At 36.8% G+C, this 13,163-nt stretch overlaps 1 protein-coding gene across 1 annotated transcript in view; it reads right to left on the reverse strand.

The window, feature by feature from the left end:
* PKHD1 (PKHD1 ciliary IPT domain containing fibrocystin/polyductin) overlaps window positions 1-13,163 on the reverse strand; it is a 484,305-nt gene that overhangs the window by 419,400 nt on the left and 51,742 nt on the right. Inside the window, 1 exon segment of the mRNA XM_043591641.1 lies at window positions 875-1,005. Within this exon segment, the coding sequence (XP_043447576.1) occupies window positions 875-1,005 (131 nt within the window).

Here is a 13,163-nt window from a genome sequence, read left to right on the forward strand (position 1 = left end):
AATAAATGAACTTTTTAAAAAAGAGATTTTGAAAATTATTTCAATATACAATAATAGGGAATTGTTAAACAAGTTATGATACAACTATATATTGGAATTCCATACAGTTTATATGTACATGTGAGCATTTCATAATATTTGAATAATTGGATAATATAAAAACGTGGGACCAGAGATCAAAGATGATTCTGAAACCTCCCTTCCAGGGATCTTTATTTGTTCAGTAAACACTCATCCTTCAGGGTTATGGATGTGCTGAGAATGTTGATGACATTGAAGTCAACTCTGAATAGATATTTCAACTTCCGCTGTGAGCATAACTGCCATCAGCAGCACCAGGAAGAATGTGGACTCAAATCACCTCATAGGCTATGAGATAGCACTAAGTGAAGAAGAAAGGGAAAGCTAAGGGGCTTGTTTTTAAAAAGGGAAAGGGGAAATAGTAAGGAATAATTACGAAGGTATTTTATAGGAACCAGTCATTCTAGAAGTTTCTAAGTACCACCATTCATATCCATGCCAGAAAACAAAACTGCTGGTGAAAACGGTTATTGTTACTTGCTAAAGAGAGAAATGAGATAATATACATGCAATACAGATAAATTTGTTTATTCTGTGGCACTATTACTCACTGAGAGTGTGAACTGGGAACGTGGTTGTTTTCTTGTAAAAGAAATAAGCTGATGGTGATTGCAAGCCCCATTGGTGGAGTCAGACTCCCACTTTATTGCAGCATAGGCAATATAAACAATATTACCATACTCTCATGATGAAAAGGTAATGTTACTTAATTAAGTTCTAAGAAAGGATTCATGAAAAACCTTACACTACACGCTAATAGTGGTCACCCACCCAGGGAGGAGATTCCACTTACTCTGGGTGGAACTTTGCATTGAATTCTTCTTGAATTGTTTGTGGTGATATTGATGGCACAAGACTGAGATCCAAATAACACCAGGCTAACATCTTCCAAACCAGAGCCTTGGACAGTGGCCCAGAGCCCTCCTGTAATAAAAACAGCATTTCCAGATGGAATGAAGAGCCCTACAGGTAGATAAAAATTAATTATCCACAAGAGAGAGAAAATGAAACTAAAATATGATGCTTCTTAGTCAAAACACAAGTCCTGCTCAAACTGCAGGAATAAATCTGACACTAAATATATAAACTACTATACAAACATGGAGAAATGGTGAGTAGAGGGCAGACAGAAGGAGTCATACATCCTGGAGATATTTAAAAATAAAACATAGATAAATACTGCCAAGAGTCACAGAAATAAAGTAGATGGTCTTTGAAAACTCTTCCTTCACTAGAGTTTTGTATTATCCCACCAATCCTATACAGCTTATTCTCTCATCATGATACAAAGAGTTGGGGCCCAGAGTCAGGGCCACAGATCACTCTCCCACTTAAAGCAGATCATTTGTAGCATTGTTCCTGAGTTCACTGGTTCTTACTCCCTCATCTTTAAATGACAGCCTTGGACGTTCCAGCTTTGTGATTCCATACTAGGTTCTAGGTTCTAGTCTCCATGATGGTGTAGAGGTGACTAACACTACCACCCACAGCCACCAGGATTTCTGTAATGACCACTGAATAGCAACCACAGAAACTTCTGTCTCCTCACTGCAGACATCAGTAAGAAGAAGCATTGTACCCATTATAGTGACATGCCACACATATGGATGACCAGCACTTAATCAAGCTAATGAACAGAAAGCCCACTTACTATTCTTAAGAGCAATAATTCCATTCTGCCATCTCCCCAGAAGGGAATAAAAGAGAGGCAGGGAAGCCACTAAGCAGGGACACATACCTCTTGAAAATAGGAAGTAGGTGCAGGAGCAAGGTTATCTTCCCCAATCATGTTAGGGTGAGAAAGCAGAACTTATCCAACCTGATGAAAACCTTTCAGGAGAATGTGGGGGCGGGGGGCGGGGAGGGGGATTATTCCCTGAAGTTAAATATGTGAACTTGTCCTGAAGATTCAGGGCAAGACTACAATAGACTTCAGAGTTAGAGAATAAAATTGAAGAAAAGACCTGGTTTACATTATCAACAAAAAAGATACAATATCCGAAAACAATGTTGATAAGAAATATTCAAGAACATGAAGAAATGTGAAAAAAAAAACCCATGAAATACTACTGAGGAACTTAACAAGATTAAACCTTAATTTAAAAGGGGCACCTGGGTGGCTCAGTAGGTTGAGCATCTGACTTCAGCTCAGGTCATGATCTCACAGTTCATGAGTTCAAGCCCTGCATTGGGCTCTCTGCTGTTGGCACAGAACCCGCTTCAGATCCTCTGTTGTTCCATTTTGCATATATGTGAAAATAGCAGTGTTAAGGGAATATTTTGGTATTATCAAAATTTTAAATGTACATAACCTTTTGACTCAGTAATTCCACCTCTAAAAACTTACAGTGCTATTTTCTTTTTTTTTTTTTTTTTTTTCAAAGTTTATTTATTTTTGGGACAGAGAGAGACAGAGCATGAACGGGGGAGGGGCAGAGAGAGAGGGAGACACAGAATCTGAAACAGACTCCAGGCTCTGAGCCATCAGCCCAGAGCCCGACGCGGGGCTCGAACTCCCGGACCGCGAGATCGTGACCTGGCTGAAGTCGGACGCTTAACCGACTGCGCCACCCAGGCGCCCCCAGTGCTATTTTCAAATATATGCAAAATGGAACTACACATCCATATACAAAAGAATGAAGTTGAACCCTGTTTGGGATTAAACTGTGCCCTCCCAATTCATATGTTGAAGTCCTCCTCCCTTCTAGTACCTCAAAATGTGACATTATTTGGGAAGAGGGTCATTGCAACTATAATCAGTTAAGATAACATGAAGTCATACTGTAGTGTGGGACCCTAATCCAACATGACTGATATCCTCATAAAAATGAAAAATTGGACACAGAAAAGACTGGGGTGGAGGGAAGCACAGGTGCCTGGGTGGCTCAGTTGTTAAGCATCTGACGTCAGCTCAGGTCATGATCTCATGGTAAGTTTGAGTCCCATAACAGGTGAGTTTGACTCCACTTCAGGTGAGCTCAGGCCCCACGTCGGGTGAGCTGGGTCCCCACTTTAGGTGAACATGAACCCACTTCGGGAGAGCCTACTTCCTTCTCGCTCTCTCTCTCTCAGTCCCTACTGGGATTCTCTCTCTCTCTCTGCCCCTCACTCGAGTGCGCTTGCTTGCTCCCTCTCAAAAAGAACCGAAAGAAAGAAAGAAAGAAAGAAAGAAAGAAAGAAAGAAAGAAAGAAAGAAAGAAAGACAAAAGAAAAGTCACAGGGAGAACACCATGTGAAGATAAAAGCAGGGATCAGGGTGGTGTTCTTGCAAGCCGAGGAATACCAAACACCACCAACAAAGCAAGAGGATAGGGGAGAGGCATAAAACAGATTTTCCTTCACAGGCTGGTTCAAAAGGAATCAGCTCTGCTGACACCTTGATCCTTAATTTCTAACCTCAAGAACCATGAGACAATACATTTCTGTTGTTTCAGCCATTCACTTTGTGGTACCTGGATAAGCAGCCTTAGAAAACTAATACAGACCTCCAACTCACACCATATTTAAATATCAAAATAAACCAAATACCTACATGTAAAAGCTAAAACTATAAAACTCTCAGGAAAATAAATGAATAAATCTTAGTAACATTGGATTAGGTGATTATATCTTCAATATGACACCAAAGCACACGTAACAACAACAAAAAAAAGACAAACTGGAACTGACCAAAATTAAAAACCACAAACCATGCTGCACAAACCATGAGAGAATTGAACAAAAGAAGAAAGGATCAGAGAAGATCTATAAAAACAACCACAAAGTAATGAAAAGGCAATAAATACATACTTATTAATAATTACCCAGAACATAAATGAACTAGAAGCTACAATCATAAGACATAGGGGGTTAGAATGGATAAAAATGTAAGAGCCATCTATATGTTGCCTACAAAAGACTCATTTCAGATCTAAAGACACATGCAGATTTAAATGTGAGGGAATAGAGAAACATTTATCTTGCAAACGGATGTCAAAAGACAGCTGCGGTGGCAATACTTATATTAGAAAAAATGGACTTTAAAACAAAAATTGTAATAAGAGACAAAAGAGGACACTAATAATAAAGGAGATAATCCAACAGGAAGATAGAACAATTGTACAAATTTATGTAACGAACACATGAGCACCCAAATACATAAAACAATAACAAATATTAAGAGAATCATAGATACTAATACAATGATAGTATGGGATTTTAACAGCCCACTTACATCAATGGACAGATCATCCAAACAGAAAATCAGCAAGGAAACAATGACTTTGAATGACACAGGGGACCAGATGGATCTAGCAGACATCTTCAGAACATTATATCCTAAAACAGCAGAATACACATTCTTTTCAAGTACATATCAAACGTTCTCCAGAATAGATGACACCAGAGGCCACAAAACAAATCTCAACAAATCCAAAAAGACTGAAGTCATACCATGCATTTTTTCTGACCACAACTCTATAAAAATAGAAATAAATCACAAGAAAAAATCTGGAAAGACCACAAATACATGGAGGTTAAATCACATGCTACTAAACAATGAATGGGTCAACTAAATAACCAAAGAAGAAATCAAAATTTACATGAAAACAAATGAAAATCAAAACACAATGGTCCAAAATTTGGGGGATGTAGCAAAAGCAGTTCTGAGGGAATTCTATAGTAATACAGGCCTACCTTAAAAAGCAAGAAAAATCTCAAATAAACAACCTATCCTTACACCTAAAGGAACTAGACAGAGAACAAACAAATCCCAAACCCAGCAGAAGAAAGGAAATAATAAAGATTAGAGTAGAACTAAAGGAAATAGAAATTAAAAAAAAAAAAAAAAAAAAAAAAAAAAAAGGAACAGATCCATGATACCAGGAGCTGGTTCTTTGAAAACATCAACAAAATTGATAAACCTTTAGCCAGACTGATCAAAATAAAAAAGAGAGAGGACCCAAATCAACAAAATCAAAAATGAAACAGAAAAAAATAACAACCAACTTGACAGAAATACAAAGGATTGTAAAAGAATATTATCAAAAGTTACATGTCAATTATTGGACAACCTAGAATAAATTCTTAGAAACATAACTTACAATAACTGAAGCAAGAAGAAATAGAAAATTTGAACAGCCATTGGGCAATGAAATTGAATTTCAAAAAATTTCATTGAATTTGAAAACATTTCATTAAATTCAATTTCATTGCATTTCAAAAAATTCCCCAAAAACAAACATCCAAGACCAGACATTTTCATAGGTGAAGTCTAAGAAATATTTAAAGAAGAGTTTATATCTATTCTTCTCAAACTATTCCAAAAAAATAGAAGATGAAGGAAAACTTCCAAATTCATTCCATGAGGCCAGGATCACCCTGATACCAAAACCAAATAAAGACACCAGAAAAAAAGAGAACTAGAGGCTAATAACCCAGATAAAAATAGATGCAAAATTTCTCAACAAAATATGAACAAACTGCATACAACAATACATTAAAAATATTCATCAACATCAGATGGGATTTATTACTGGGATGCAAGTGTGGTTCAATATTTGCAAATCAATAAACATGATACACCATATCAATAAGACAAAGGATAAAAACCATATGATCATTTCAATAGATGCAGAAAAAGTATTTGACAAAATCAACATCGATTCTTGATAAAAAAAACTCTCAGGGCACCTGGGTAGCTCAGCTGGCAAAGCCTGCTTGGGATCTTCTGTCTCCCTCTCTCTCTACCCCTCCCCTGCTCATATTCTCTCTCTGTCTCAAATAAAATTAAAATAAACTCTCATCAAAGTAGGTTTAGAGGGTATATATCTCAACATCATAAAGGCCTTATATGAAAAACCCACATCTAACATCATCCTCGATGGTGAAAAACTAAGAGCTTTTCCCCTAAGACCATGAACACAATAAGGACATCCACTCTTGCCATTTTTATTCAACATAGTACTGGAAATCCTACTCACATCAATCAGCCAAGAGAAAGGAATAAAAGGCATCCAAATGGTAAGGGCAACATAAATTTTTCACTATTTGCTGATGATAAAATACTATATATAGAAAACCCTAAAGACTCCACCAAAAAAAAAAATTGCTAAAACTGATAAATGAATTCAGTAAAGTTGTAGGATATAAAAACATTTATATATACTGCCTTTCTATATACTAATAATGAAGTGGCAGAAATAAAAATTTTTTTTAATTCCATTTACAATTGCACAAAATAACAAAATACCTAGAGATAAATTTAACCAAATAAACGAATGATCTGTACTCTGAAAACTATAAAATACTGATGAAAGAAATTGAAGACAACACAAATGGAAAGATACTCCATGCTCATGGCTTGGGAGAACAAATATTGTTAAAATGTCCATATTATCCAAAGCAATCTACAGATTTAATGCAATCCTTATCAAAATACCAACGGCATTTTTCACAGAACTAGAACAAATAATCCTAACATTTGTATGGGACCATAGAAGACCCTGAACACCAAAAGCAATTCTGGGGGGAAAAAAACTGGGGGTATCACAATTCTGACTTCAAGTTACTTTAAAACTGTAGTAATCAAAACAGCATGGTACTGGCACAAAAATAGACACATAGACCAATGCAACAGAATAGAGAGCCCAGAAATAAACCCAAAACAATATGTTTAATTAATCTTCAACAACAAAGGAGGCAAGAAAATGCAATGGGAAATAGTCTCTTCCACAAATGGTGTTGGAAAAACTGGACAGCTACATGCAAAAGAATGAAACGGCCCACTTGCTTACACCATACACAAAAATAAATTCAAAATGAATTAAGGATTTAAATGTGAGACCTGAAACCATAAAAATAATAGGGAACATCACAGGCAGTAATTTATCTGATATTGGTCATAGCAACATCTTTTTAGATTTGTCTCCTGAGGCAAGGAAAACAAAAGCAAAAATAAACTATTGGGGCTAAATCAAAATGAAAAGCTTCTACATACCAAAGGAAACAACCAACAAAACCAAAAAACAACCTACTGAATGAGAGAAGATATTTGCAAATGATATATCTGATAAAGGGTTAGTATCTAAAATATACAAAGGGCTTATACAACTCAACACCAAAAGCAAGTAATCTAATTTAAAAATAGGCAGAAGACATGAACAGACATTTCTCCAAAGATGGCCAACAGACACATGAAAAAATGCTCAACATCACTCATCATCAGGGAAATGCAAATCAAAACCACATTGAGATACCACCTCACACCTGTAGAATGGCTAAAATCAAAAGCTCAAGAAATAAGTGTTGGCAATAATGTGAAGAAAACAGAACTCTCCTGCACTACTGGTGGGAATGCAAACTGATGCAACTACTGTGTTAAACAGTATGGTGGCTCTTCAAAAATTAAAAATAAAACCATCCTACAATCCTGTAATTGCACTATTGAGCATTTACCCAAATACAAAAACATTAATTTGAAGGGATATATGCACTCCTATATTTATTGTAACATTCTTTATAATAGTAAAATTATGGAAGCTACCCAAGTGTCCATCAACAGATGAATGCATAAAGATATGGTGTATATATATACAACGTGTGTGTGTGTGTGTGTGTGTGTGTGTGTGTGTGTGTGTAATGAAACCTTGCCATTTGCAATATGGAGGGAGCTAGAGATTATAGTTCTAAGGAAACTAAGTGAGTCAGAGAAAGTCAAACACCACGTTATTTCACTCATATGTGCAATTTAAGAAACAAATAAACAAAGGAAATAAAAGACAAACCAAAAAACAGACTCTTAACTATAGAGAAAAAACAGTTACCAGAGGGGAGGTGGGGGGATGAGTGAAATAGGTGAAGAGTGAAATAGGATTAAGAGTACACTTATCATGATGAACAATGAGTAATATATAGAATTGTTCAATCATTTTATTATACACCTGAAATAATATAACACTACATGTTAACTACACTGGAATTAAAATTTTTAAAAATTAAAAAATAACTTCTGTGCTACAAAGAATACTATCAAGAAAATTAAAAGACAACCCACAGAATGGGAAAAAATGTTTGCAGCTCATATATATGATATGAGACTCTTATCCACAATATGTAAAGAATTCTTATAACTCAACAATAAAAAGAAAAATAACCCATTTTTTAAAATGACCAAAGGATTAGGACATCCATTTCTCCAAAGATATAAAAATGGTTAATAAGGATATGAAAAGATACTCAGCATCAGTAATTAGGAAAATACAAACCCAAATCACAATGATGATAGTTTCTGGTTCAAGATATCAATGGAGGAAGACTCTGAACTCACCTCCTCCACAGAATGTACCAAATTATACCTGTTAATACAATTCCTCCTCAAGAAGAACTGAGAGCTGAAGGAACAACAACTAAACAACCAACGACAAAGAGAATGGCAAGAGAACAGTAAGAGAGATGGAAACAGGATAGCAAAAAGAACCCCCATCCCTGATGCTGCAAACAGTTCTGGGGAAGAATATTACTGAAGGACTGGGAACGGATCCCTCTGTCCTTAGGCACACAAAAACACCTTAAGTTTAAAAGAGCAACTAGAGGGATGTCTGGGTGTCTCAGTCGGTTTAGAGTCTGACTTTTGATTTCAGCTTAGGTCATGATCCCAGGATCATGGGATCAAGCCCCATGTCCAGCTCTGGGCTGAGTCTGAAGACTGCTTAAGATTCTCCCTCCCTCCCTCCCTCTCTCTGCCCCTTTCCCCTGCTCATACATTCTATACATACATACATACATACATACATACAGCAAGAAAGCAAGCAACTAGCATGTAAAAGAGACAACACTAGAACTCTGTCATGTGGTGGAGGAGCTGCCAGAAATCTATATGGACCAAAAGGACTGGAGAACAACATGGTTTACATTCCCATCCTGCTGTAAAAGCCTAGACCAGAGTAGCGTTCAGATACCATAACAAGGATGTTCCATCATGTTGGTGAGTTTGTGACTTCAGAGAGCTAAGGGTCCACCTTGTGGTGCTGGGGCACAGAAAACAAGCCATGGATTTCTGAGGATATCTGTTTGTTTTAATTTGTAGTGTTTTATTTTTACTTAAATTTGTCTTGTTTTGTTTTTATATTTTTCTTTTTTGGTTTTGTTCTTTCTAGTTCTTTTTTTCTTTCCCTTTTTTTCTTTTCTTCTGTCTTTTTATTTTATTTTATTTTATTTTTATTTTTCTTTACTTGTTGTGTAAAAAGCCCTGGTTTAAAAGAATAACTAGGGGCGCCTGGGTGGCGCAGTCGGTTAAGCGTCCGACTTCAGCCAGGTCACGATCTCGCGGTGCGTGAGTTCGAGCCCCGCGTCAGGCTCTGGGCTGATGGCTCAGAGCCTGGAGCCTGTCTCCGATTCTGTGTCTCCCTCTCTCTCTGCCCCTTCCCCGTTCATGCTCTGTCTCTCTCTGTCCCAAAAATAAATAAACGTTGAAAAAAAATTAAAAAAAAAAAATAAAAAAAAAAATAAAAGAATAACTAGCATTGGGGTACCTGAGTGGCTCAGTCAGTTAAGCATCCAACTTCAGCTCAGGTCACGATCTCATGGTTCATGGGTTTGAGCCCCGTGTCAGGCTCTGTGCTCACACCTCAGAGCCTGGAGCCTGCTTGAAATTCTGTGTCTCATTCTCTCTCTGCCCCTCCCCCACTTGTTCTCAGCCTCTCTCTCTCTCTCAAAAATAAATAAATGTAAAAAAAAAAAAAAATTTAAAGAGTAACCAGCATACACTGCCACAACTCTAGACAGTAAAAGTCACCAAGCACACATAGACTACATAGGGGTCACCATACCCAACTACACTCCTAAACTTTAGAAGAAGTAGCATTTTGCCTAATTTATAGAAAAAAAAACACAGAAAGTTAAGCAACATAATAAGACAGAGGAATATGCTCCAAAACAAAGAACAAGAAAAAAAATCTCACTAAAAAATTAAATGAAACAGAGGGAAGCAATATGCCAGATAAATAATTTAAAGTAATGATTGTTAAAATACTCATGGGGCTGGAGAAAAGAATGGAAGAATTCAGTGAGAGCTTCAATAAAGAGATAAAATATATTTTTTAAAAAAGAGAGTTGAAAAATATAATAACTGAAATAAAAGACATACTAGAGGGAATCAACAGTAGTTTAGAAGATGAAGAATGTGTCAGTAATCTGGAAGACAGACTGATGGAAAGCACACAAGCTGAACAGCAAAAACAAAAGAGAATTTTAAACAGTGAGAACAGATTAAGATGTTTCTTAGACAACAGCAAGTGAACAAACATTCACATTACAAGGGTCCCAGAAGAAGAAAGAGAAACGTACAGATAACTTATTTGAAGAAACAATAACTGAAAACTTCCCAAATCTGAGGAGAGAATAGACATCTAAGTCCATGAAACAAGGAGAATTACAAACAAAGTGAACCCAAAGAGGTCCACACCATGGCCCATAATAATTAAAATATCAAAGGTTCGGGGCGCCTGGGTGGCGCAGTCGGTTAAGCGCCCGACTTCAGCCAGGTCACGATCTCGCGGTCCGTGAGTTCGAGCCCCGCGTCGGGCTCTGGGCTGATGGCTCGGAGCCTGGAGCCTGTTTCCGATTCTTTGTCTCCCTCTCTCTCTGCCCCTCCCCCATTCATGCTCTGTCTCTCTCTGTCCCAAAAATAAATAAACGTTGAAAAAAAAATTAAAAAAAAAAAATCAAAGGTTAAAGACAAAGAGTAAATACTAAAAGCAGCAAGAAAGAAACAAAAAATTACTACAAGAGAAAAACTATGAGACTATCAGTGGATTTTTCAGTAGAAACTCTGCAGGCCAGAAGGAAGTGGCATATATAGTCAAAGTGCTGAAAGAAAAAAACCTTACACACATGAATACTCTACCCAGCAAGGTTATCATTCAGATTTGAAGGATAAAGATTTTCCAAAACAAAGGATAAAGGAGTTTCTGACCACTAAACAAGCCTTACAAGAAATGTGAAAGGGACTTAAGCGGAAAAAGAATGGCCATAATTAGTTATAAATATATGAATAAAAAGATGTGAAATATGACAGCACATAAACTGTCTTTTTTTAAGAATGTGTTTGAATTCAGAGAACTCCCTTCAAAATCAACAAAAACAGGTCAACACCACGACATATCATACTGAAATGCAAAATACAAAGACAGAGAATTCTGAAAGCAGCTATGGACAAATGGGCCTTAACCTACAAGGGTAGACACATAAGGGTAGTAGCAGACTTGTCCACTGAAACTTGGCAGGCCAGAAGGCAGTGGCAGGAAATATTCTGAGTGCTGACTAGGAAAAAGATGCAGCCAAGAATCCTTTATCCAGCAAGGCTGTTATTCAGAATAGAATGAGAGAGAAAGACTTTCGAAGACAAGCAATAACTAAAGGAGTTCATGACCAGAGACTCTTAAAAACTGAGAACAAACTGAGGGTTGATGGGGGAGTGGGAGGGAGGGGAGGGTGGGTGATGGGTATTGAGGAGGGCACCTTTTGGGATGAGCACTGGGTGTTGTATGGAAACCAATTTGACAATAAATTTCATATATTGAAAAAAAATTTAAAAAATTAAAAAATAAAAAATAAAAAACAAAAACAAAAAAAAATAAAAAAATAAAGGAGTTCATGACCACTAAACCATCCCTGCAGGAGATCCTAAAGGGGACTCTGTGTGTGGAAAGCAGCAAAGGCTCCAAATGACCAAAGACATCACCACAAGCCTGAAACTTACAGATAACACAAAGACACTAAATCCATATATTTCAATACATTCTGTGAATGTAAAAGGACTAAATGCACCAATCAAAAGACAGAGGGCATCAGAATGGATGCCAAAAAAAAAAGATACATCTATATGCTGCCTACAAGAGACTCATTTTAGACCTGAGGATACCTGAAGATTGAAAGTGAAGGGATGGCAGGGTGCCTGGGTGGCTCAGTCAGTTAAGCATCCGAGTTCCACTCAGGTCATGATCTTGCAGTCTGTGGGTTCAGGCCCCGTGTCAGGCTCTGTGCTCTGGAGTCTGCTTCAGATTCCATGTCTTCCTCTCTCTCTGCCCCTCCCCCATTTGCACTCTGTCTCTCTCTCTCTCTCAAAAATACATTAAATTAAATTAAATTAAATTAAATTAAATTAAATTAAATTAAATTAAAAGAAAGAAAGTGAAGGGATGGGGAACCATCTATCATGCTTTGGGATGTCTATCCACTGATGAATGGATAAAGAAGTGGTATATATACACAATGGAAAACGACTCGGCAATGAAAAAGAATGAAATCTTGCCATTTGCAACAACGTAGATGGAACTGGAGGGTACTATGCTAAGTGAAATAAGTCAGAGAAAAACAGATATAGGTTTTCACTCATATGTGGAAGTAGAGAAACTTAACAGGAGACCAAGGGGGAAGGAAAAGAAAAAAAAAATAGTTACAAACAAGGAGGCAAACCATAAGAGACTCTTAAATACAGAGAACTGAAGGTTGATGGGGTGGGGAAAATGTGATGGGCATTAAGAAGAGCACTTGTTGGGATGAGCACTGGGTGTTGTATGTAAGTGATGAGTCTACTCCCAAAGCCAAGAGCACAATGTATACACTATATGTTAGCTAACTTATATAAGTTAAATTATATATTATACATACGTATATATAACATATAAGCTAAATTATATATTTAAAAAAAAACAATGTGTTTGAACTGAAATGACCAAATTAATATCGACTGTTATTTACTTAGGATGCTTACATATGAACCTCATGGTAACCACAAACCCAAAACCTATGATAGATACACAAAATAAAAAGATAAATAAAGCCAAACAGAACACTACTGGTACTCAACAATCACAAAGATAGAGAACAAGAGGTTCTTTATCTGCTGGTGGGAATGAAATATCATGCAGCCATTTTGGAAACAGCTTAGCAGTTTCTCAAGAAGTTAAACATAAAGTTACTATGTGGCCCAGCAATTCCACTTCTAAGTATATACCAAGAGAACTGAAAATGCACATCCACATAAAACCTTGTAAACACACATTCATAGAAGCATTGTATGTAATAGCCACAAAGTGCAAACA

Source organism: Prionailurus bengalensis, chromosome B2 (assembly GCF_016509475.1).
Source record: "Prionailurus bengalensis isolate Pbe53 chromosome B2, Fcat_Pben_1.1_paternal_pri, whole genome shotgun sequence".
Taxonomy (NCBI): Eukaryota; Metazoa; Chordata; class Mammalia; order Carnivora; family Felidae; genus Prionailurus; species Prionailurus bengalensis.